This window comes from Doryrhamphus excisus, chromosome 5 (genome assembly GCF_030265055.1).
Source record: "Doryrhamphus excisus isolate RoL2022-K1 chromosome 5, RoL_Dexc_1.0, whole genome shotgun sequence".
Classification (NCBI taxonomy): domain Eukaryota; kingdom Metazoa; phylum Chordata; class Actinopteri; order Syngnathiformes; family Syngnathidae; genus Doryrhamphus; species Doryrhamphus excisus.
This window is the reverse complement of record NC_080470.1, coordinates 5722446-5748333: the sequence shown is the minus strand read 5'-3', so window position 1 is coordinate 5748333 and position 25888 is coordinate 5722446. Positions and strand designations below refer to the sequence as shown.

At 40.3% G+C, this 25888-nt stretch overlaps 3 protein-coding genes across 7 annotated transcripts in view; 2 read left to right on the top strand and 1 right to left on the bottom strand.

Annotated features, from left to right (window-relative positions):
* The first annotated feature begins 555 nt into the window (after positions 1 to 555).
* On the top strand, positions 556 to 4428 carry c5h1orf210 (chromosome 5 C1orf210 homolog). The gene is made up of 4 exons (XM_058073686.1): positions 556 to 641; positions 3464 to 3827; positions 3905 to 4087; positions 4190 to 4428. The coding sequence occupies exons 2-4, from the start codon at positions 3776 to 3778 to the stop codon at positions 4390 to 4392; spliced, it is 438 nt and encodes a 145-aa protein (XP_057929669.1). The 5' UTR covers positions 556 to 641; positions 3464 to 3775; the 3' UTR covers positions 4393 to 4428.
* Positions 4429 to 4927: 499 nt separating this feature from the next.
* ap1m3 (adaptor related protein complex 1 subunit mu 3) overlaps positions 4928 to 25888 on the top strand; it is a 24687-nt gene continuing 3726 nt past the window's right edge. The window contains exons 1-12 of one of the 3 annotated variants that reach the window (XM_058073270.1): positions 4931 to 5245; positions 8899 to 9055; positions 9824 to 9891; positions 10256 to 10386; positions 12601 to 12748; positions 12978 to 13104; positions 15511 to 15653; positions 15850 to 15921; positions 16172 to 16330; positions 17244 to 17369; positions 17655 to 17730; positions 19697 to 21722. In XM_058073270.1, coding sequence (XP_057929253.1) covers positions 5204 to 5245; positions 8899 to 9055; positions 9824 to 9891; positions 10256 to 10386; positions 12601 to 12748; positions 12978 to 13104; positions 15511 to 15653; positions 15850 to 15921; positions 16172 to 16330; positions 17244 to 17369; positions 17655 to 17730; positions 19697 to 19719 — 1272 coding nt within the window. In that variant the 5' untranslated portion in view covers positions 4931 to 5203 and the 3' untranslated portion in view covers positions 19720 to 21722. Of the gene's footprint in view, positions 5246 to 8898; positions 9056 to 9823; positions 9892 to 10255; positions 10387 to 12600; positions 12749 to 12977; positions 13105 to 15510; positions 15654 to 15849; positions 15922 to 16171; positions 16331 to 17243; positions 17370 to 17654; positions 18059 to 19696; positions 21723 to 25888 lie in introns of those variants that run through there. The other 2 variants (XM_058073269.1, XM_058073271.1) reach the window with 2 other exon arrangements.
* The window catches only part of LOC131129577 (transmembrane protein 125), an 18348-nt gene continuing 16309 nt past the window's right edge, over positions 23850 to 25888 (bottom strand). The window contains exons 2-3 of one of the 3 annotated variants that reach the window (XM_058073274.1): positions 25464 to 25541; positions 23850 to 25357 (exon numbers count right to left, since the gene is read on the bottom strand). In XM_058073274.1, coding sequence (XP_057929257.1) covers positions 24466 to 25164 — 699 coding nt within the window. In that variant the 5' untranslated portion in view covers positions 25165 to 25357; positions 25464 to 25541 and the 3' untranslated portion in view covers positions 23850 to 24465. Of the gene's footprint in view, positions 25542 to 25888 lie in introns of all 3 variants that reach the window. The other 2 variants (XM_058073275.1, XM_058073273.1) reach the window with 2 other exon arrangements.

The following is a 25888-nucleotide window of genomic DNA, read 5'->3' as shown; positions in this document are numbered from 1 at the left end:
TTTCATTTCAATGCAGACCTACCCATATGTACAAATTTATGCAATTATGCAACATGTAATTTGACTCTTGAATACGCTTGTATGCTCTCCATTTTGTTGCATTTGCATTTTTAAGTTCAGTTAAGTACAGTACAGATAAATGAATAAATATTATCAATTTCTCTAGTATTTCTAATCAGGGAGGGATGCGAACAAAATGTCTGTCCCTTAGGGGGGGATAGAAAATCCTCACATGAAAGTCAAAACCCACCCTGGAAGACAGAAGAAGATGTACTGTATTTTTGCAGAACAAACAATCTGAACACAACAACAATAAATTGACAATTGATGTTGTTTTCTGTTGCTCTTCTAATATTTTTGTCCCTCCAGTGTCATCCAGGATCTCTTCCTGGTTGGTGCTTATGAACGAGAGTACTGGACTGACCATATAAAAAAACAGCAGGTAAGCGGGAGCACACCTTAGTCCCCATGTTACTCATTAACAGCGCTTCACAGGGAAGTAGCTGCAGACCACGCCTCTCTCAACCTTTGCACAACGTTTGTCCATTTTACAAGCCGAAAAATGGAGTGAATGTGAAATCTGAGAGCCGGCTTACCTCGCATCATTTCTTTCAGGCAGGATGAGAATTCCAAGTGATCAGGTAAGACGACTTGGAAACAGCAGAGCTTGAAAGTTAATCATTCCAGTGCGATTACTATAAATTAATATAATGCCACTTTAAGCATGCTTAAAACATTGTGTGACTTTACATTCCAGTTCCTGGAACTAAACTACAGTTGAACCAATGTCATATTTGGTCATAATGCAGGTGACGCAGGGTGGTGTTTTACTTCCTCGTGATTGGTACTGACAGGCAAAAACAAAGGCTTTCCATTTGTTTTTAATATCCAAGTTAACCATATTAACCATATGATTTAGAATAGATGTTTAAATTGGAATTGACTGTGTGAGATTGTCCTTGGGGGGGGGGGGGGAATGCCACTGTCAGGATGAAAATACTTGGACTTGGCAGCGGGATAAGATGGGAAAGGGGAGTCCTGTTTTGCTGCTCAGTGAAGTTCAGGGGTGAGGGTCGGCCGGGGATGTATTAGCTGTGATGTTTGACAATATACAATTGCAGCTGCACAGAGAGAGAGAGAGAGAGACGGTGCCAGCTCTGATAAGCACTATTTGTGATGTGAAATGCATGTTTAATTGCCATCATATTTTGGAGAATAATGCAGTGCACAGCTAAAAAGATTATATAGCATTATATACCATTTTCAGAATGTTATCAGGATGTTTCATACTATTTGATGGCAGAAAGAAAGAATATTTTCAACCCTCATTAGCCATCATTAGTTACACAAAAATGACTCCCATCTCAAAACACATCCCAACCCTAATAGACATTTGTAGACAAATACAGAACTGTAGGCTTTTCACATACTTGTACATATACTGTACAAACATATGTGTCGAGTGCAAACAAATCTGGACTTCATATCTTCTCTCTTCCTCTTCTAGTCTTCTAACGTCTGGCGTGTGGCTCTTTTGTGCTTTGCCTTTGTGTGGACAGAACAGGAAGAGACAAATGTGCCCCTGTTGGTTTGTTTACAGCCAAGCCTACCGAGGAGAATAGCTGGAGAGGACCAGAGGAAAGAGGCCTAATGGCTGGTAGAGCATTCATGCTATGAAAAATTATCTCAGAGTTATTGGGAGATACTCTATTTTCATTTCAAAAGTAAACAAAATGACTTACTGAAACATCACTTCAAAACTTTGGCAGATAGACTATAATGCTGATTTATTGACGTGTCCAAGAAAATGCTCCTCCTTCCTGAGGAAATTTTGCATGAAGAACCCGAAAGAGACAAAGCCTCCCTGCTGAATGTGAAATCACTGCATGAACATAAACAGAGCTTGTTGGCCTGCATCCTGACAGCGAGCCAACATAAAGACTTGCAGTATGCAAATATCAGCCAAAGCACCAGAAACCATATGTAAAGGGGCTTTCTTGTCCTAACAACACTGACAGTGGTGTCCAGATCTGGAAAATGTGCATCATCAGGAACTGAATGTTGAAAATATACATCCCAGTTATCACAGCTATATTAACATTTACACATGAATTCCTAATGTTGGACCAGAGGCTTATTAATTACACCAGTAATTACCTTCAGTGCCATTCTCAGAGAGCCATAATACTTTCAGTATCTGATAGTGGTAGACAAAAATGTATTAGTACCTTTGTACTGTCATTTCCATGCACCAGTGTACTGTATATGCCACACCCACTAAATTTAAAGAGAAAAAAAATTGTACCGTATTTTTCGCACCATAAGGTACATTGGATTATAAGGTGCAGTGTCAATTAAGGGGTCTATTTCTGTATTTAACACATACACAAGGCAGACCGTATTATAAGGTGCATGCTAAAACATACAGACTAGTGAGTTTAGTTGAGTTTAGTTAACTTTATTCTAATATTTAACAATACACTCACCTTATTTTTAATTAATCTTCTCTCCAAAATCCATCAAATTCTCATCTTCTATATCTGAATTAAACAAATTAACAATTTGGCCATCAAAAATGCCAGGTTCCCTCTCATCATTGTCGGAGTCAGTCTCTTTGTCAGATTAGTAATGACGCCGGCTATCGTAAAAGCTCGAACAACAGTTCAAACCCAGGCATCTGCAATCCATTCACATATGGTGGCGGAATGTAATGTTCTCTGATTGGTTTATCACTACCAGCATACGTACTGAATGTAATAATTACTGTTCTCCGATAGGTTTATTGCTGCTAGCCTGTATTACGTCCTTGTGTCAGCGGGAAATGGTCCAACTGTCAATGAAGTGTTGTGCTTACGGAAAGCACAACAACATTTTTACAGATTTTGGAAGTCAAAATCGATACAAAAAACAAATACATAAAAAGGCAGCATGAGCATAAAGACATAACAGTAAACATATTTAAGAAACTGTGTGCGTGTTTCTGCAATTCTATTATTTTATAAACGCTATCAACATAAAGTAGCTCTTGTCTTATGTGGTGAAGGGAAGTCGTAGCACACGCACAACAAAATATGTTCACACAAACAATGTCGGGGTTGTGCGAGTATTTATCATGACCTAAGGAAAAAGGTTACACTGTATGCGAGCCTTCCTGTTTGGGACACACTTTTCCTGTTGTGGTTCTTATCCTCTGGAGCTCCTGGCAACTCAAACTCAATTAGGATTTCTGAATGCAAGGAATCTATGCACACTTCAAACTAAGTGAAATATTTAGGTAATTGCATTTGGCACAGTTATGAAAAATGTTTTTACTTGCACACATAATTCATAAGAATTGCATTGATGATGCATTTGGAGTTTGGAACAGGAACACCCCCTCTTTCTTGAAATGATGTCTTAGTAAAGATGCATGGCAAGGTTAATAATGATTTTATCTCCACTAATTTTGTTTTATGCTCCTCAGCCTGATTAAAACAAGAGGACGTGTTACTCACATGTGGAAAAACTCTACACTCAAGAGTGTACTGTGACTCAACGTTGCCCTCTACTGGAACATTGTGGTTACAACACCCACTACTTCCCTCGTCTCAGAAGATGCAGCATCTCATACAGTGTGTTTGACCTATTGAAGAACTGTAAATCTAGCTTTAGATACAACAGTGACTGTCAGCTTGGACATGGGGATATTGTTATGCAATATAATAACATATGCTAGAGTTTGTGTTAAAGAAGAAACAAATTGAGTCTAAAAAGGGAAAGACAAGACAAAAGACGGATGGACGCATTGCCAAATAGCACACTAACCACAGCTACAGAAGCTCCAAATGGTGAGCGAACTTTATCAAGTGATGTTGTTTTGATTTAGGATCATTCAAATGATTATTTATTTGTTATTCTTTCTCAGACACAAAGAAGTCCAGCTCTCACAGATGGGAGTTCCTGGTGGCTGTCTTGGCCACCGCCATCTTGCTCTCCATTATCATGGCCGTCGTGGCTAAGTGTCAAGTGATTAGGCGCTACCTGGCCAGCTACCGGCACACTCCGCTCAGAGAGGAAGACGCACATAACCAGTGTGAGCAATCGTCAGGTCAGTCCTCTATCTTTACCTTACATTACATTACATTACCTTAACACTGCATGGAGTCAGCCATGGCATGTCAGACATAACATAGCAGTGGTCTGTGTTCAGGCCTGGAAGTGGAGTTTGACATGCATGGGGAACGTATAATGAACCCTCGCCTTCCTGTGTGTGCTGAAGACGATGACGGCTTCATTGAGGACAACTACATCCCTGCAAGTGAAAGAGAGAGAGCTCAAAGAGAAGCAGAAGACATGGAGGGCACAGAGGAAGAAATGGATGAAATGGATGAAACTGAATTCAATGTGGTTTAGAAAGAGTGGCATCCTCTGCCACATAAACAATTGAACTACTGACCTATAGCCACTCCCGCTTTTCAATGAAAAATCTTAATGTATTTGGTTACAATTGTTACATAATTTATTGTATCATATTGCCATTAAAAATATATGAATAACCAGAAATGTATGTCTATGTTTTTGTGTGGAGGCGCTGCTCATGCTGACCATTCACCTTGCCATCGCGAGAACAATACTTATTCATTGTGATTTCTCACAAAAAGCCCATGAAGCGTTCGGGATCCTTTGAGGCCATCCAATTGATGGGAGCGCACTGCCAGTCTACTCTGCAAGGGGCTGTCAACAGAGTAAACACAGCAAGTCAAGCTCAAATAAGCAGGAGTAACCACTTCCCAAGAGTTGGAACACGTGCCTTCACAGTAAAATCAAATTATCCGTGTAAGTTGACGTTTAACGTTTTTCAGGAACTGCTTCAAATAGCACCGTACTACAGATCTGCTCCAATATGCCTTATAATTTATTTCATTTAAATGAAAAATGAGTGGTGCAAGTACAACTATTGAAAACTAAACGCTACTGAATTTGTAACTAGCTTAAGATGCATGATTAGCAACTATATACCGGAAGTTAGTTTTTTGTCACAACGGTTAGCTTGACACTTTTATGCGGAAGCGCTGTAAAACGACTGGGGCAGAGACTGGAGGAGAGGAGGAAGGATGATGATGGGAGCTAAAATTATTCCACACAAGTGACCCACTTCCAACTGTATATCCGCTCGTTAGAAGCCCGGTTCTTGTACTTGGATTTTTTTATATTACCAACGACAATGTCGGCGTCAGCGATATTTGTTCTGGACCTGAAGGGGAAGGTAAGTTTGTTTGGACTTGTTGGGGCAAGTTGAAGATGAGCTAAAACACCTGCTCAATGAAATACATATGTTTAAGTTCTGCATGTCTCATGAATAATATAATAGTTATCGTATGCCCTTGCAAAATAAAGACTACTTTCTGTCTTCAATAAAGACAGACGTGTCAGGAAGAGAGAGAACTTGACAAACAGGTTCTGCTAGCCAGAGAGAGGACCTGTTCCTGAGCAGCCATGCCGCTTATTATGCCCACCTAATGTGTCATATGGCAAAGTTTCAAACTCAAATATTTAAGCTTAATATAGCATTCTGATGAATGTATGACCATCATAGTTAGTGACTGAACTAAGATTATTGTTTTGACATTGCTAGGCTTCTCAAATTGCAAAAAGTTGACTTAGAAGATCTTTTTTTTGTCAAAACAAATGTGATATATTGTAACTTGTTTAGTCTCACAAGCTGTACACTATATTTTTTCCTTTGAAAACAATGCACAAAATTGATCAAATCTACAGACTTGCAATGATAATAATATATTTTTTTAATTGTACAACTTTGACACTGTTGGTTTGTTTGTGTCACTGATAGTGGTTGACTTGATTAATTGATTCAAATGCGACTCAGGCCTTATTTGTATGTGGATATAAATCCAATATGTATGTGATGTGCTGCAGTAGGAACGGCTGAGTCGCATATATTTGACCTATACGTCAAAAGACATGCAATGTGCTTACCGAGACTTTGATAAAGGTAAGCAAGTTCCACACAAACCGCCATATCCAAAATTTTGTAATTAATCTGCTGTGCAGGATCCTTTGGTTAAGGAAATATTGACTCCTGTTACACAAAATCCTTGAAATTTACACAAACACACAGAGGAGCGCAAAATGCTGTAATCTTTACTTCCCTAAACACACCGAAATGGGTGTGATCCATGTCACTTCCCACATGCTTAGTGCTCACATCAACAAGTCACATATTTTTGGTAATATGAAAGACATAAAAAAAAGCAGATTTTAACAAAACATCTGAATTGGGCATCATACCCTGCAGTGTGAATGTTTGTCCACTGTGAGTGCTGTGTTGAATGTAACGTTACATCCGTTTGCAGTCATCAGGTGCATGAATGCACTGTTCTTGGCTGCACTGTGAACTAATGGTTTGCATGTTGGCCATATAGTCAGGAATTCTGGAAGTGGTTTGAGCATGCTGGAGTTTGACTGACAACAGCACCCAAAAAATAATAAAAAACAAATATTTCTAAAAAAAAAAATGCCTTGGTTCAGTTACAATCAAGTTGCAAGTATTGATCGCCCATGTCAACTGCAGGCTACTAGGAGGGTGGAACTTAAACTGTTGTTTACAAAACATTCTTATGCTACACCCCCATTGAAAAACAGCAGAGTGAAATGTTGAAGGAAACATCCATTCATGCTGACTTCCTTTTGCCCAACTTCAGGATGCTTCCTTTTGGGCTTTTGGGCTTTTTACACCCTGGATGGATTACAAGGCAGACTACACGTAACTAAACGTAGACTAAACATAGACAATCATTCACACTCACTTTTATGACATCGAACCATATAATAAACACAGACGGTTTCTGTATTTCTGTCAGAAAAGCATATTTTTAGATGTATATGCTGTCAATGCAGTGGAAAAACTACTCAATTAAATCTGTCTACACCTAGCTTCATTTATTTGAGGACAGTAAAAGAAATTGGCAAAGATATGTATGCACTTGCTAAAAAACATAGCAGTAAAAACGAACAAGCCCTCATAATCTGGATTTTTGATTGCACAGATCAAAGGTTCTTGCTTTCTGTCGTTGCTTGAGGGCAAGTCAGTAATGTCAGTATCATCACCTTCAGTCCTCCCCACACGCTCTCTTTTCTGACCAAATCTCTTCCCCACTTCCTTACCCTCTTCTATTGGAGATCCTGGGCTGCAGGCTGCACTGTGCTGGCACCCGCTGTGAAAACTGAAATGTCAGGCTATTGGAATCGGCACAACCCCATTTGTTCCCACTGTCTTCTGATTGCATTTTTAATGAGTGGGTCTGTTCAAACCAAAGCTTGGAGTTGTAATGAGCTGGGGGATCATCTCATTGCCAGGGGCAGTATAGTGGGAGTGAAACACACTCAGGACTTCATGAATTCCAGTTTACAGTCATGTTAGTGGCATAGTTCTTACATAGTTTTACTTTATATATAAACTGGACATGTCTCTCTGTTTGTCCTCGGAACAACCCTGCCTCATTCATTTTGCCGATGTGCATACACGGACACTCCGATCATCACATCAAGATCTTTATTAGTAAATAAATGTAAAGAAAACAATAAGTGGATATTCTTATCACTACACTCAATGTAAGTCAACATTGGTGCAAAACATAAACTCACTTATTGGTTCATATAATGGACATAAATGATGGGCACCTCCATAATTGGAGCAGGGCTCGCACTGTGCTCTCCGTACTGCCCAGTCGTTCAAAACCTTAGGTGCTGTCTTTGAACGCAACCCTTCCATGCTTGTAGTAACATGATTAAAAGTGTGATTCAAATGTTTTCAGAACTAATATCAGTCAAATGTGTGCTATTTATTTTAGCTTCATTTAAAGTGGAGAGTTTAGGGTACTTTATTTATTTGTCCTGGTGTACTTTCCCAGAATTGGGAAGTCATTCTCCTGTTCCCAGGCAATGTCAGTGTTACAGTTCCTTTTGATGTAAAGAATTGTCCTTTTCTCATTCTCCTTCTCTTGTGACACCAAACTATCTGCCTTGTAGTTTTTAGACCTCTCTTACAGAAGCTGAGCAGTGACCTGTTATTTCATTCATTCTCTTTTCCGCTCCAGACTACATTACTTTCCTGGTATTTCGTTTTGTATTTATTTCCTTTACTCTTTGTTGCGTCTAGCCCCCATGTGACCCCTGTGCAACACAGCCTCATCTATTACAAAAATGGGACAGTGTCTGTGATCCCTCAAGCATTGGAGCTTTGATCATTTTGTGGTACTTCTGGCACTTTGTATGTCCACAATACAACCGAAATCCAGACTCACTGAATGTGTATCAGTTCTTACAAAGGTAAAAACAGACATTTTTGTCTGATGAAACTTTCTTTTGGTAGGATGCAGAATATTGAGTGTGCCCTAAGTGTACAGTACATGTGGTTGATGTTTGGTTTGGTCGTCTATTTCTAACATGCTAGATGCTGTATCCATCTTTGGTTGTCAATGAGGAAATAAAGCTTGTAAAGAACACTGTAATATCATCAGAGTTATGATTAGCATTTGGCATTTCAACAGATATGCAGTTTTAAAATGTATGTAATATTTTCAGATATTGGAAAATAATATTGTGTAAAATCATAATTCCAAATTGATCAATATTCCCAAGAATAGATTCATATACAGTAAATCGGGCATAGATGGAAATGTAATTTTTTTTGGTCTCTTTTTGAGATGAACTTTGATCATCTCTTCTGTCCCGAGTTGAGTGCTCTTAGTAAGCATGTGGTTACTGAAGCACCTTAAAGCTTGAGTGCTCAGATCTACGTATAACCTCAACCAAGGCTGTAAATATTTCATCACTCTATTGTGCCTCTCTCACGGTGTCCTCTGCCTGTATATTTTCATTTTTATGTGATGCATTCAGGTCTTGATCTGCCGTAACTACATGGGAAACATGGACATGAATGAGATTGACCACTTCATGCCGATTTTAATGAAGCGAGAGGAAGAAGCAGAGATGACTCCGCTGGTCACCCATGGCTCATCACACTTTCTGTGGATCAAGCACAACAATCTTTACTGTATCCAAGGAAAATTAATATTTCACATCAGTGCTTTGTTAAAAGGGATTTTAGTTGGAAAAGAATGGGTTAAGTACAAAATGGAACTCAAGTATGCTTTGGTTTAGCTTCCCGACATTGTGTATCACAGACACTTTAAAAACGGAACATCACTCGCCACCTTTTTTAATGCAAATGATTTAAAGGGGACCTATTATGCTAATTTACAGCCTTTTATATTCAGTTTTAGACTCCTGTAGAGCAGCTACACACAATAACCTGAACAGAAAGCTTTTTAGATCTTCCAGAGTTTGCACCTATTCCAGCTGCATTTCCTTGGATTTCCAAAATGGCCTGTTTTAATTTATTCCAACCCACAGCCACTCCCATATAAAGAAGTCTGGATTACTGTGAAACTCTCTGAAGCTAACTTCTTTCAGGGCTCACTTCCAAATGTGCAAACCTCATTATCAGAAACTTTGGCATTGTTTAACACAGTAATACAACATTTAAACAACATTTATAGGTCAGAAAAATGAAAAAAAAGCATAATAGGTCCCCTTAACAGTCAAATTTCATGAAATATTATTAATTCAGCATGGTATTTTGCTTGTAAGTGTTATTCCCAGTGCACTACATTAGGCATCAGAGCCATTATACTTCCCTGTGGCCATGTTCCCAATTGCTTTAATTTAATTGCAGCTTTCAAATATGTTATGTGCTATGAAATTGTCTCTGCACTTCTCCGTCCTAGATGAACAATTATTTCTTAACAGACCCCTTTTTCAGTGGTGGCCATGACCAAAAAGAATGCAAATGCTGCTCTGGTGTACTCCTTCCTTTATAGAATTGTCCAGGTTTGTATCTTTTCAACATCAAGTAGAATTTGCCATTAGAACTGAACCGCTCAGCCCCTTTTCTGGGATTGAAATAAGTAATAAAAAAATAAAAAGCGCAATTGGTGGTTTACACTTTCAGCCAGTATGATTGTGTTTCTTTAGTGTTGTACCATGTAGTATTTCATTTCAATCATATAAGATAACAATGCACAGCTAGGGGTTCATAAACAATACATTATTAAGTGCCCTTTCTTTAAATGTATTTAGATATGGATTTCAGCACTACTTAAAGAAAAGAAAACCTTCATGCTGACCTAAAAAATGTTGTTTTGCTTTTAGAATTGTTTGTGTGCGCACTGTGCCGACTTAATTCTGCGTATAGGTGTTTCAGGAATACTTTAAGGAGCTGGAGGAGGAGAGTATCCGTGACAACTTTGTGACTGTTTATGAACTGATGGACGAAATCATGGATTTTGGATTCCCACAAACAACTGACAGCAAGATTCTTCAAGAGTAAGAAAAGCACATTCTAATTACTAATAACGTAAATTTCCAAACATCAGTAGGCATGTTCACTTATCCCTTTGGTTCACCATTTGTATTGTATACTTGTAAAACTATAAAAACATGTTTTGTAGTAACATTTTTGGCTTTCTGGAGCAGATTAATTGATTGACATTATTTTTAATGGGAAAAATTGATTTGGTTAACGTCCTATTTTGTTAAAGTACGACCTCCTGGAATGAATAATGACGCTAACCAAGGTTCCACTGTATTTTGAAACCTAACCTGCTTAGCTTACATATCCTTGAACGGACTTAATCCTCAAAGTCATCCAAGATAAGGAGAAATTCTGCTTCCTAACACATGTACCCCTTTGTGTGTGTTCCATGGGTTGTTTCTGCTTTTGTCGCTGCATCCTTTGTGGTCTTTAAGTTTGATCTAAAAAAACAAAAGTGATGCCTTTGTTTCCACAAGCTGATAACACAAGTGAGTCAGGTGTATGAGCGCATCATGGTCTGGGGATGCATGAGTGCTGCCAGCACAGGGAGCTCCTGTTAATTGAAGGAAAACCAAATTCCAACATGTACTGTGACATTCTGAAGCAGAACACGATCCCCCTCATTAGGAAACTGGGCCAAATGGTGGTTTTCCAACATGATAACGACCCCAAACACACCTCCCAGATGACAGCTGCCTGGCTGAGTAAGCTCAATGTGAAGGTGATGGCTTGGCCGTTTGGTTCAGGTCTCCTGCAGGGTTTCCTCCAGCTGAATGTGGGGAAGCGCAAGGTGTCTAACATCCACCACTCTGTGCTGTCATCATCGAGTTGTGGATTCGAGCTGTGCAACCTGCCCAAGTTTAGGCAGTACAAGATAAAAGTGGTTGTCAAAGTAAATATTGACACACAGTACTTACTGTTGACTGTTACTAACTTTGTTGTTACTAGCTTTGTTTTGGCAATAATAGCTGTGCTGGGTTAGAACAGTACATTTTACATAGTACGGTCTGTACATGACATGTACATAACTCAGAAATGTTTCAGTTCCAACTGAAAAATACAACTAATTGTATAGCCGGTTGTTATTTGAATGTACCCTGGAGTTGTGATGCCATTGTTGATTAGTGAAAAGTCACTTAGTTTATGGTGCATTAGTTCTGTTGATTATTTTCCACTAAGTGACGCATAACTAATGACTTAAGCTGCATTAATAATGGAGCTTTATCCAGGGACTAAATGGACTGCGGCAGCTGCAGTGACTCCTCCTGAAGCATGCACTCACTGTTCACAGGGTTGTTTCTGTTTTCTTACACTCAAAGAGCCAATTCTGTCAAATTAAAGGCTTTGTTTGTGCCACAGCTAGCCTATAGTACCACAGCAACAAGTCTTATATGCATCACTTTTGTTCAACAATGTCAACATTTGTTGGAAAAACATTTGGTCCTCTGTTTGTAGCTACAAGCTTGAATATTTAGATTATTTAATGTTGATTGCATCTCTCAAGAGGACTGATGAACATCCTGTTGACAATGGTATTTTCAACATTATGTGGGCCCAATGACACCTACAGTTAGAAACACTTGAGACTGTTAGACTCAAAAGCGCCGCTCTCATGTCTCTGTTGTGCACACAAACATGCACATAGAAACTACTTTGTGGTTTCTGACCTTTTCATGCCCTGACCGCAAAAACAAGCTTTTACTTGCAACATATAGCACATTCTGTCTGGTGACAGTAAATGTATGAAAGTTTGTGATGTGAATGTCACTAAAATAATGTGTGTGCATGCATGTTTTTGACACCTATTGTTATGCTAATCTTGGAGTACGCTGCCAACTTCCCCTTCAAGTCATTAGCATTTCTGAGCAATATCGGGGCACAGTCGAACAATCAGCAAAACAAGAAAGCAACCACACATCGACCCCAGAGCTACCTGTCAGTGCCTTTGATCTCTCAAAAAGTCTTGACTTTTTGTGTCAAGCAAGACACATGCAATACACATGTGTATTGTGTAAATATGTAAATCTGCATGTAGGATGAACAGAATAAGTTTTTCCCCCACGCGTAGATGTACTGTAGCGTACACTTGAAGATGCTGAGCTCCAAATTATTATTTCTATTCAAGAAGAGATAAGGTGATTACATTTTAATCAGAGCTGCAACCCACTAGGTTGTTCTGCATGATTACTGGCCAAGTGTTAATTGTTTTTCTTTGTTTATTTTAGGTACATTACCCAGCAAGGTCACAAGCTCGAGCTCGGGGCCGTTCGACCTCCTGCTACTGTCACCAATGCTGTGTCTTGGAGGTCTGAGGGCATCAAGTACAGGAAGAATGAAGTTTTTATGGATGTGATTGAGTCAGTAAATCTACTGGTGAGGACATATTTTTTTATTTTTATTAAATGTGTGTTTCTGGGTTTAAAACTTTGAGGTTGCGTTTTCTCCCTGTGCCTGTGTATACTGTGGGGGGAAAATAACTTTTATGACCCAGTGATGCATTTTAAGATCACTCCCACAAAGACATGGTTCAGAATTTCTTGGTTGATTTGGGTATTTTGGTGTTTAATAATATGCAATGTATTACAATATGTTATTCTTACAGGTAAGCGCCACTGGCAGTGTCCTCCGAAGTGAAATAGTGGGTTCCATTAAGCTCAAAGTGATCCTTTCAGGGATGCCTGAACTCAGACTGGGCCTCAATGACAAAGTGCTGTTTGAAATCACAGGGAGTAAGTAAAACCTCTTGGCATTCCCATTGAACTCACCCTCTATGTAAATTGTTGTAACTCCCATCGTCCTTGCAACGCTGCATTCACAGTCAACTTTCTCTGTGACGCTATGCGTTTTTTCCTGTTTTTCTAGCTTTAGCCACGTTCCCTTGATGTCTCCCACCACTTGGAATTTTTACGTTCGACTTAATCTTCCCACCAATCAACAGTCATGAAAATGAAAAGTGCATTGGGATTGCCCAAAATATTCTGCTCGGACGTGTTTTGCTATATAAGACACATGTGAAAAAATAATAATTATTATAAATGATCAATGATAAAAATGATGACACTGAAAAATTAAACAAGAAACAGAATATTAATGCACATATTTATCTTCATGTTTTCACTGTACTGTATTGCTGCCAGTTCACATAATTCATCATTAAACACTGCCCTCTTCTGGATGAGGCCTAGAAAGACAGGAAGCTCAGCCATATTAACATATTAACAGTACTGTCAGTATAATTGCTCACACAAAGCAAGTTCTGTATCTGTCAGGCATGTCTTATCTTTACAATGTTATACATAAGATGTCACCTTATCATCTACAGGCTTTTGAACAAACAAAAAATTATCTGGTTGCTATGAGTTTTTGTGGTCGTCTTAGGTTTTACAGTAAAAAGTTCAGAGATGTAGCAACATTTGTTGAGTCAAATGTGGAATATCATTGTAGACAATGCAATGTTTTTCTGGTTATTCCGTTGCTGTATTAGTATTATGAAAATACATGGGAACAGGTGAGAGGAACTACAAATCGTAACCACAGGGGATACTGTAACATTTTCATCCCTCCCCTGACTTGTGCTCACATGTACAGGCTTGTTCCATGGCCCCGTAGGACCTTACAGGGACAAAATGTCTCAAATGACCTTTCATTCTAGTATTTGGCAGAATATTCAATGCCTGTGAGGGTAAGTGATGGACACAAACACATCGGGTGGAACAGAGAAAGAGTGAGAATCAATTCAAAAGTGTTGCTGCGATTTGCTTGAGCTCCCAGAGAAGATGATCGCAGACAATTCTGTCACATACTGTACTCTTGCAAAAAAACTAAGCAAAATCAGCGATTGAAAACATGCACACCAACACAGCATGCATGCCTGTACACATGTACACATTCTTCTTTGAAAATAGGTGTAGCATGTTTTAGCTGACTTTGAATAGTGGATTTAGCTGAAGACCCACTGGCCCACAGTCATTACAGCAGTTTTCCACCACTCAGCACCCGCCATTAACCACAGCAGAGGAGAACACTGGGCTTATTTCTAGTTGAGTATGGATGGCACCATTAAAGAGGTCACTTTTTAACAGCATTTTGCAGTAATCCTGCACTTTTAATTTACTCTTGAGAGACAGTGTCTTTACAAGAAGACACAGTCTGCAGATTTTTGTCGATCACACCCTTTCAGATTCGGTTGATCAGCAGAAAATGTCAATTTATTTATCCTCTATAACAGTGACGTGCGTTGAGGTTCATGGCTGGTGAGGCACTGACCCTTTTGGAGGTTTTTTTTATGTTAATATGGGTTGCTCATTACTAAGATAATAAGAAGAGGAGTCTTTACAATGTTGCAGATTACAAAACAGTGGAAAATGGTAGAAACAAACCTCCTGATTAAAGATGAGAGTTTAAAACTTTTTTGTATATACCAATAGCCACATAACAATACTCTGTGTGCTTTGAAAAATCTATCAAAATAATCCAAATGGCCAGTACCGAGAGGGACAGCTTTTGACAAATTGCTGGAATTGACATAAATTGACATATATTGCTCAATATTCCCAAGACTTTATTGAATGTTTGTTAAAAAGACTGATGGCTGGTCGAACACCAAAAAGGATATTGGATTGTCGAGACAACAACAATTATGCAGTTAGTGTGAGCGATATGAATATACAGTATATAAACCAATGTCAGTGGGTAGCTTGTGGCTTTCAGTGTATTGATGTCAGAGAGCTGGTCTCATTGTTATGGAACTTGGATTGCTGTGATGGAAATTGGTCACACTGCCTCATATACAGTGGCACATTTGGAATATTAAAAAACCTATTCTTCTGAATATTGTTGAGTCAGTATTATTGTACAGCTAGTGACAGTATTTCTGATACAAATGTGTTCTTTGTCAAGACTGTTGACAGCTAAATAATAACAGTCGATATAAGTAAGGCAGATGTTGGCACACTGTTATAATATTTCGGTTAGTTGGCAAGTTTACTTTTCTGACTGTGTACTTGTGTATCTGTGAGAAAGACAAAGGTGCCAAATAGTTCTTTGATTACCTCGACCTTGTTTTGATTCTGACTTTTTTTTCCCTCTTTGTGCATTGTGTGTTCATGTGTATTGTGTGTGTGTGTGTGTCTCAGGAGACAAGAGTAAAACCGTGGAGCTGGAGGACGTGAAGTTTCATCAGTGTGTCCGTCTGTCGCGGTTCCAGAATGACCGGACAATTTCTTTCATTCCCCCTGACGGCGAGAGCGAGCTCATGTCCTACCGTCTTAACACAACAGTGAGCAAACAAACATACACACATCGGTCGTAGTGTATTAATGTACCGCATTCATCATGTGAACTGCATCTGTGCAGCACATATTTTCAACAATGCATATTATCATCTTTTTTTCAAATTGGTAATGTGTGTTGTGATGCTGTTAGCTCTGTACGTACCCCTCTAACCTTGTCCAATCTTTCTTTCCCTGTGACAGGTGAAGCCACTCATATGGATCGAGAGCGTGATAGAGAGGTTCTCCCACAGCCGTATCGAGATCAAGGTGAAGGTAATGACATATGATGCACAAGCATGAACACAAACATTACTCAGGTTTTATCCACTCACTAGTAGTCCCTCCTTTTGAAACCTTGTCAGTATTTGTTACAAAACCTCAACGGCATAGAAAATTAATGGATTGGTGGGATACGACACCATTTGTTTGGCATAGAGACAGCCGTACTGCTATGTGTGGATGTCATTTGCATGGTCCCCTCATCTGTAATGATTTTTGGGTTGCCCTGTGTTTTCTATCGCAGGCTCGGAGTCAGTTTAAGAGCCGGTCGACTGCCAACAATGTGTCCATTTTTGTGCCAGTGCCCAATGATGCAGACTCACCAAAGTTCAAGACCAGCATGGGCAGCGCCAAGTGGATGCCCGAGAAGAACGTGGTGCTGTGGAACATCAAATCTTTTCCTGTTAGTGCGGGACATGATCATTTTTCATTTTTTAGTATATTATGTGCATTTAGAAGCAAAGTGTGAGATCACAAAGAATTATCTTGACATACACTAGGAATTTACACACTGAAATGTTCTCATTGTTAATAGTCTTTTAATGAGGTTGACACATTATGCTCAGGAGTGCTATACAGTACAAGTCTGGGCTGCAGTGTTATGATCTCGCCTTGGTTCATTTGCTTCAAGTTGACTTGGTTATGTGCCCACAAATTGAATGAGGTCACGTGAGTACATGAATATACTGAATGAGTAGGTTTCTTTTTTTCGTCTGGTACAAGTCCAGTCATTTAGGAAACAGGAGTGTGAGGTAGCTTTCTGATGTGCAGCAGTCCAACAGTATACAGGATCTTAACCAAAACTGGGTTTCACGTGACATAACATCCAGTTGTTGTCAGCTTGTGAGGCTTACTAGCTAGCTTCTATTAGCTTGGGAAATAGTGCGTAAAATCTGGTTGAAAATTGGTCATGGAGCTACAACGATGAAGCGAAACGAATGTAAAGAATGTATTCATACACAATAATTTGGTGTAAAAACGCAAATTGACATACAGGGTCCGGCAAAATGATCTGACACTTTTGTAGGTTAAATAAAATACAAATATATTGTTTATATATTGTAAATAAATTGTTTTTATTTTCGAAAAGTACATACAAATGCGGATGTGGGAACAATGATTAACCAGCTTTATGGTTTGATCGCTATGGCGTGTTTAAGCTGATTCAGACACATGCCAAAGCTGATCTTTTATGATCATGAGCTGTTCCATGATGGCACACCTTGTACTGACATCCTAGTTCAAAAACAGCTGTGGATGTGATCCTTTTAACAACTGTGACCTTTCCTCTCCTTTTCTGTGTTATGTTTGTAAAGGGTGGGAAGGAGTACCTGATGCGGGCACACTTTGGGCTACCCAGTGTGGAGAGTGAGGAGCTGGAGGCAAAAAGACCAATCACTGTTAACTTTGAAATCCCCTATTTTACAGTGTCTGGCATTCAGGTGTGTTCATTTGTGGTCTGCATCTCATTTTTTTATTAGCAAAATTGTGTAATAATAGGTGTATAATGTGCTTTGTCACTTATAACACAAATCTAACATACAATTTTGTCTTTAAATCGGAAGCCGTTTTACCAAATCAATAGTGTCAGAATACCCCTGACTTTTCCATATGCGACCCTCGGTAGAAAAAGTTTGGACACACCTGGAATGAAAAATCCTTATTTCAGTACTGTTTTTAAATTGACTCCATTTTGACATGTTTAAGTGATATTTTGTACTCCGTAGGTACGCTACTTGAAGATTATAGAGAAGAGTGGTTACCAGGCCTTGCCGTGGGTGCGCTACATCACACAAAGTGGAGGTGGGAACACACTTAAGTACAACAGAACCTATTCAATTCAGTTTTGTTACAGTTAGCAAACACGTTTTTTTTAAAATAAAATGATTCCAAACTAGGGGCTGCACGGTGGTCGAGTGGTTAGCGTGCAGACCTCACAGCTAGGAGACCAGGGTTCAATTCCACCCTCGGCCATCTCTGTGTGGAGTTTGCATGTGTGGGTTTTCTCCGGGTACTCCCGGTTACTAAAAACACATTCCAAAAACATGCTAGGTTAATTGGCGACTCCAAATTGTCCATAGGTATGAATGTGAGTGTGAATGGTTGTTTGTCTATATGTGCCCTGTGATCCAGGGTGTACGCCGCCTCTCGCCTGAAGACAGCTGGGATAGGCTCCAGCACCTCTGCAACCCTTGTGAGGATAAGTGGTAGAAAATGAATGAATGAATGATTCCAAACTACTTCAGTTTGTTGTTAAAAACCAATTATGTGATACAAAGTGTGGACACAATTAAAATATGTAATTTGCCCCTAATTTGGATACTCACTGATTCTCGCAGCCATGCTGAATTTTGGTCAGATGACACACTGCACTTGAAAGATACAATATATTGATGAGCCTGCTGCAAAACCCTCATCTTCATCATCAATCTCATCAGTCCGAATGAGGGACAAATGGAAATGATATGGAGATTGAAACACAGTACTTCCACGGGACCATTGCCAGAAATCATTAGGTTTCGTACCTGCCATCCACTCTACGAATAAACTCTCATACATCCATCACATCTATTACCCGACTTTGTCAAATACAAGTCAGGAGCTGCGGAGGCTGAATTGCCAACAGGCGCTTTTGTGTGGCTTTCAGAAGAAAGATTACGTTTGTAGGAGTGTAAGCGAGGGCTTATTGTTTGTGTTATCTTACTGCTGGCTGTGGCAATAAGATACCCGTGGTCACATTTCACTCAACTCAACCCACACATACGGACGCTGGTTAAACCACACCTCCGTGCTGTAAAGTCAAGTTGATGACTTATTGTACAGTTATGATAGTTTGGGTCAAACGTCAAGCAGATGTGTGGTTTTGAGTACCTTTTTGTTTCCAGCCTGGACGGGATGTGGACATTTGGTCACACTAGTATATATAATTTAAGAGTATATTTCCATAATTTTCTTGATAATAACCAAAATATTGCGTCAATAGTCAATAGAGTACTGCAAGAAACAGTGCTTTTAGGCATCCCATGTTGTTGTGTTCATTGTGTTCTTCAGGAAACAAACCTTTTAATGGTACAATCCATCCATCCTTTTCTATGCCGCTTATCCTCATTAGGGTCGGAAATGTATGCTGGAGTCTATCCCAGCTGACTGCAGAAACTCACCTATATTATACTGCTGACTACTAAAACATGGAAAAAGGTAGAAACAAATTACACAATATTCTGTGTGCCTTGAAAAATCATCAAAAATGTCCGAAATGTACCGAAAGGCTTTGATCATAGCCAGCACAACCATTTGGAATGTCCTGAAGAAGAATTGAACCACTGGTGTACGTCCAACAGGTACACCCAGGAAAACATCCATAGTAGATTACAGAATAGAATTTGCCAATAAGGCAAGAGATCCATCCATTTTCAACCGCTTATCCTCACGAGGGTCGCCGGGGTGCTGGAGCCTATCCCAGCTGTCTTCAGGCGAGAGGCGGACTTTCGTGGTACCAGCCACAAAAAAAATAACAAACAAGCCATGACTGAAGAATTACATTTAGCTATTTGGTGTTTCGAATAACCATTGCCAGGAATGTCTTTCCTTTCACCTTTGTCGAAGGAAAGTAGTAATTATCGGGTATTTGATTTAGTGAGACAGTACTACAGCCAGTGTGAGTGTTAATCTTGTTTAAGGATTTGATGCTGACAATGATGGGATGTGCAGGAGTGATGACACGGACAAAAGCTGTGTGTTAATGCTCTGCTGTTACATCTCTTGGCAGATTACCAACTCCGGACAAACTAAAGGGTAAAGATGCTGTTAGACGAATGGCTGTCTGTGTGTCTTCCTCTCCGCTGCTTCTTGCTGCGGGCATGGGGCAGCAGAAAACTGTTCCATTCCATATAAAAGCATGACCCCTTCCCTTTCCTTCCGGTTAATTTTCAGCAAAATCCTGATTTAACATTTGGTTCCAAGGGAATTTTTTTTATTTTGAGAGTGCAAGCAAATTTCTGATATCTTGTACTTTTTTATGGCTCAATGGATTTACTGAGTAACAGCAAAAGATCAATTTAGGTTTTTCTAAAAAAAAAAGGTAATCCTGCACAGAAGTGACTTTTTTTATGCCAAGAAAAACAAATTATTACGTGTATAGTCGATCCCTGCTATCGCTGCAAATAGTCCCACCCCTAAACAGGCTCCTGATCTTGGATCAACATTCGCAATAAAAGCAACCGTTTTAATTATTAGATTAGATTCCGCTCCAGAACCCTCCTTTTATCTCTTCAATTGCCATTGCTCACACACACACACCATGAGATCATGTATAGGTACTCACCACTAATGAATAATCAGACAATCCATGAACAGAACACAGTCAGTTCTTTAGCCTAATTATCATGCTCGCACTAGAGCGGGAGCGGACTGACCATAGGGAGTCGGCTCATCAATAATGGTCTGATTGACAGCAATTTATTTCTATATTTATTGCTGTGCCTTGCTTTGGGAAGTCATTACAGGAACATGCCACTGTAGACACACAACAATTGCTGGTGTCCGCAAACACAGACTGTAGACACACGACAGAGGGAACATGTTGGCAGCATCACAGCCACCCCCCTTCCCCACATGCAGAACAAGCACTGTGCATAAGGCCCCTTGATCCATGGTGCTGGAAGGGCCATTTTGTTCAAGGGAACCATATGCGCATCAGTCAGCCAGTCCGTTTGAGGCTTTGTCACTTGTCTTCTGAACCACAAAGTCCACCCGTGCGCTAAAGGCTAGCAGGCCAGCCAAATCATTTCTCCAAGCCCGGTCGACAGAATCCACACTGCTTGTCTCTTGTAATTGATCATGTAGCCATGATGCTCATTCACTTTGCATCTCACATCACACGACTATGGTGCGTTCAAGGACCGCAGAACAATGCTTGACGAAAAAACATTACCAGTGAAGCATGACGACATAATGCGTGGTGTATATTACCTGTATTTCCAGCTTAGGGTGAATGAGACGTGTTTTCTACTGGAAAAAAAGCCTATTTTCAGAGAAATAAATAAAAACAAATACAAAAGTCTGCAAATTTGATGTGTCGCAAATGTGCGGGGATCCACTGTATACTGAATTCGTACAATGCTCACCACAAGGGATATCATGAAAACTTTTTTATAGTACTACCTGGTTGTATTTTACCACGTCTATAGAGTATCTTTACGACAACCTCCATACAGTATTGTATGTTTATGCCTTAAATAAACTGTTGTGTCGTTACCACTACCACTGTGAACATAATCCCCGGTGAAGTAAACCTAAAACCAGCAAGCAAGTCAATGATTAATAAGGCATAATATTGTCTGAGACATTGAGAGTATAGCATTACACCGCCGATGGCCACATGGAGCCTGTAACCTTGTCCTTGTGCTCCAAATCCTTTTGCAGCTTCTAAGAGAGTCTGAGTGAGTGAGTGAGGATGCAACATTTGCCATCTTTACATCTGGTGTTGCTTGGACAGGATAAAAGTCACATAGCGTAAAGTGGTTGCTTAGCGATATGTTTACACATTGGTCTGTTTTTATGCACCAGTTTTTGCAGGTGTGTATGGTTCTTCAAAGTAATTTTGAGTGTTCTCGTTATTATTATAAATCTGTACATGTTTCATTGAAAACTTAGTCAGGCAACATAATGTTGTGTTGTAAGACTTCAGCAACTGATTTCTTCTTCACTGTCATGTGAAGCAATGATGTATTTGGAAATAAAAGGGTTTTTGTACATTCTGGGATATTGAGTGTTTTTTTTTCAACACTAAATGTTGAAATTACATATTATTATTATTATTATTATAAAACTAGATCCCCTGTGGTTTATTGTCTTGTGCCTTGGACCAATGGCGAAGATTAAGTCCCGCCTCTAACCTTTTTTTTGTGCCTCACAAAGAGCTTGGTGTTAACCTGTGCCAGCCCCTGCAGACCACCACTTTGTGCACTGCGCCTCCCGTTTTTGTTGTCACTGCTGCAACAATGGGTCATTGTGTGTCCCCTCTTGCCCCGAGGTAGCATATGCAGAGTGTGATAAAGACCACTTTACTGAAAAGGATATGGAAATTACTCTCAATTGTACTCACACCTGCACAATCTACCGTGACACAATATAGGTAGGGGGTGTACCAGTTTTGGGGATTGATTAATTTAACAATACGTTGACACAGAATATATCATGACTTCGAATGAAGATCCAGAGCAGCGGGTTGCCAACCCCTGGCTTAGTATTACACTTTAATATAAAACATAGAGCTGTGAAGCTGATTGCACTGCCAGACATTGAGTCTGATTATTACTGTTATTATTACAAACAGTCAATGTTATCGTACTATTCCAAAACAATGGGTGTTTCAGGGAAATAACATGCTGTAAGAATTTGAGAATTGAGTTCATGCACAAAAACACATGAAATTCAAACATTTAGTGTGCAATCATCACGTTTCATCAAACAGATGTTACAATTAAGTTCGAAAACGGGTCACAAACACCTCATGATTTACTACCCATGTTATGTTTGTATATATTCATATTACCATGGTGAAGATGAATATATTTTCAGTTTTATTGACCCATTTATTGGACATTCTGTACCTGTAATTCAGGTATTTTAAACCGGTCAGTCCCTTTGTCACATATACACTACACCCCACAAGTATCGGTACAGTGAGGTCAATTTCTTTATTGTTGTCTTTATTGTAGACATAAAGACATAAACATTTGGGTTTGACATCAAAAAATAAGAGAGCAACATTTCAACCTTTACTTCCAGATATTTACATTTGGATCTGATGCACAAAGTGGTGATGATGCAACTGTACAATTAAAGAAAGCATGTTTGGTGCAGTTTTAAGCTGAAAAAAGGCCAACATGGTGACCGAAGTGCTTTTTATAAGAACTCGGCATGCATCTCTCTCCCATAGAAATAGATTCTCCACAGCAACCAGGAAGTCAAAAGGCATTTCGCCGTGTAGCACAAAGGAGGTTACACATCCTAGGGATATTTTAACACACACAATTCAGGTGTATTTGTGAAAATTGTGACTAGTTCATGGTGTTATATTTGTAAAAAAATATAAATATTTTTTTTCATTGAAACCAACCATTTTTTGTGTCGTTTATGTTGTGGCACCATTTTTTTGACATTTTGGGTAAATATATATAGCTACATTTGTGAATGTTTTGTTTTGTTTTATTTTGTTTATATTCTACTGCTGACTACTAAAAAATGGAAAAAGGTAAAAACAAACTATTTTTATATAGCCCAAGAACACAATATTCTGTGTGCCTTGAAAAATCTGTCAAAATCATCAAAAATGTCTGATACCACTGGTGTATGTCCAACAGGTACACCCAGGAAAACATCTATAGTAGTTTATAGAATAGAATTTGCTAATAAGGAAAGAGATCCATTCATTCAACACTTATCCTCACGAGGGTCGTGGGGGTGCTGGAGCCTATCCCAGCTGTCTTCGGGCGAGAGGCAGGGTACACCCTGGACTGGTCGCCAGCCAATCACAGGGCACATATAGACAAACAACCATTCATACTTATGGATAATTTGGAGTCGCCAATTAACCTAGCGGGCGGCACAGTGGTCTAGTGGTTAGCGCACATACCTCACAGCTAGGAGACCAGGGTTCAGTTCCACCCTCAGCCATCTCTGTGTTGAGTTTGCATGTTCTCCCCGTGCATGCGTGGGTTTTCTCCGGGGACTCCGGTTTCCTCCCACATTCCAAAAACATGATTGGCGACTCCAAATTGTCCATAGGTATGAATGTGAGTGTGAATGGTTGTTTGTCTATATGTGCCCTGTGATTGGCTGGCAACCAGTCCAGGGTGTACCCCGTCTCTCGCCCAAAGACAGCTGGGATAGGCTCCAGCACCCCCGTGACCCTTGCGAGGAAAAAGCGGTAGAAAATGAATGAAAGAATGAATGAATTAACCTAGCATGTTTTGGGGAGGAAGTCGGAGTACCCGGAGAAAACCCACGCAAGAAAACCCGTAGAACATGCAAACTCCACACAGAGATGTCCGAGGGTGGCCTCTAAAATTCATCCATCAGAAATAAAAGCTGTAATGCTGCTACCTGGTCTCATATTCATCTATGGATGTCAAAACCAAATGTTTGTGTCAATTAGGACTAGGATTCACTGGTCCAATACTTCTGTGTGTGGGGGGGGGTGGGGGCAAAGTCTCTTCCAAAGGCACCTATGACTTGATTTTAAAGTCTCTAAGGTGAGAATCCGGGAGAAACTGCTGCTCAGGATGCTTTGTTACACGTCCGACCGGTTAATACTGCCTTTCCAGCCGATGCAATAATGCTACCAATGCTATCCAATATAAACGTTTCATATAGCACAATGTCTGGCTGTGAACTTGAGTCCATCTCAGTTAGTTGGTTAGTCTTTAATATTGTCATCCATTCTTGTCGCTACTGTTTGGCTTCCGCTGTCATCTTGCAATGAATGATCATTTTTTGCCATTTTTCCAAAAGCAGTAATCCTGCTGTTACGTCTCATATGAGGTTGGCCAGACTGGAGGTAGTTTCTCTACGAGCCTGGTGGTTCATGTGTCCGGAGATGGTGAAGATGTTGAAAATACGGTCCACAAATCTTTGTCTGTGCCGCGTCCTCTCCAGTAGGATGACCACAACGGAGTATATTCCAACCCCCACCACTGCAGCACCCCCTCCAGTCAGCAACACCACTCCAGAGATGTACATGTCATTAAGTGCTTGGCCCGGTTTAGGCATGTGGTTCACCAGGGCCAGATGCAGTAGAACTCCTCCGCAAATGAGCAGCGACAGCCCGGTAATCAAAACCACGAGAAAGTCAGATAATCCGCCGCTTTTTAGCATGTCAATCTGCTGTCGGCTTCGAACGCAATTCATGTCCTGCACGGCGGAGCTGAGCAGCTGTTTGAGCAGAACCCCCAAGGCGAGCAGACAGAGCGCGGTGCCCGCACCCAACCGCCATTCACTTGAGACGCTGGTGGTGGTGGAGAGCAGACCAACACCTCCGAGCCCACAGCCCAGGATTAGAAAAACAGCGACGCAGTAACACAACAGAGACTTCCCTGGTTCTCTGAACCACCACAGCTCGACTTGCTCCTCCAGGATGTTGTGTTGAATCCGAATTGGGTCAGCGGGCCCGTGGAGGCCCATTTCAGAGCCTCTAGGTCCCCTCAGGGGGGGAAAGTCGTCCAGTTCAGGCATCCTGCCGCCACTCCCAGCCTGATAAATAAGGCAGCCACCACCACAGAGGGAAAAGAATCCACTTAAGAATCCTTTCAAGTCATGTCACCTTCACTGACAGCTACCGCTGCTGGGACCGGCGAGTCCAGGGGTTTTAACGGGGGTCACTTTGGATGTTAACCGGGAGATCTCCCAAGTGGCTGGAGAAGCTCTACTGTGGGAATAGAATACAATGTTGTAAATGTACCAAATCACCTGCCTGTTTGTCCACACTGGTCCCTTTTGTAATCAATTCGGGTCCCCTAGCCCAGGCTGCATACATCTATGGCTCCACATTCACCGTTCTGATTCCATGTCCAAGGCATGAATAGAAACCTGCAAGGGGCGGCAGTCCTCATCTGAAAGACAAGACGGGAAGAAAAGACTTTCTAAGTCGGGGTGCTTGTTGTTCCCATTAAGGGCTACAGCAATTATGTAAACAAACACATAGACACACAGATATATACTAAGAAGTCATGTGTATTTCAAGGAAAAACTGCAGGTTAGTGATAGTATTACCACAATTTCCACACCTTGGATACCCCAAACACAAACAGTTAGTGGTTAGTTCTGCAAACATACCAGAAAAAAGGCAAAAATGTTGATCACCGTTTTCCGAAGTCAACGCTAATGTGTGTGATTAAAGATAATTTGGACTGACAAAGGTGGTTAGCACGCAGGCCACACATCTAGGAGACCCGAGTTC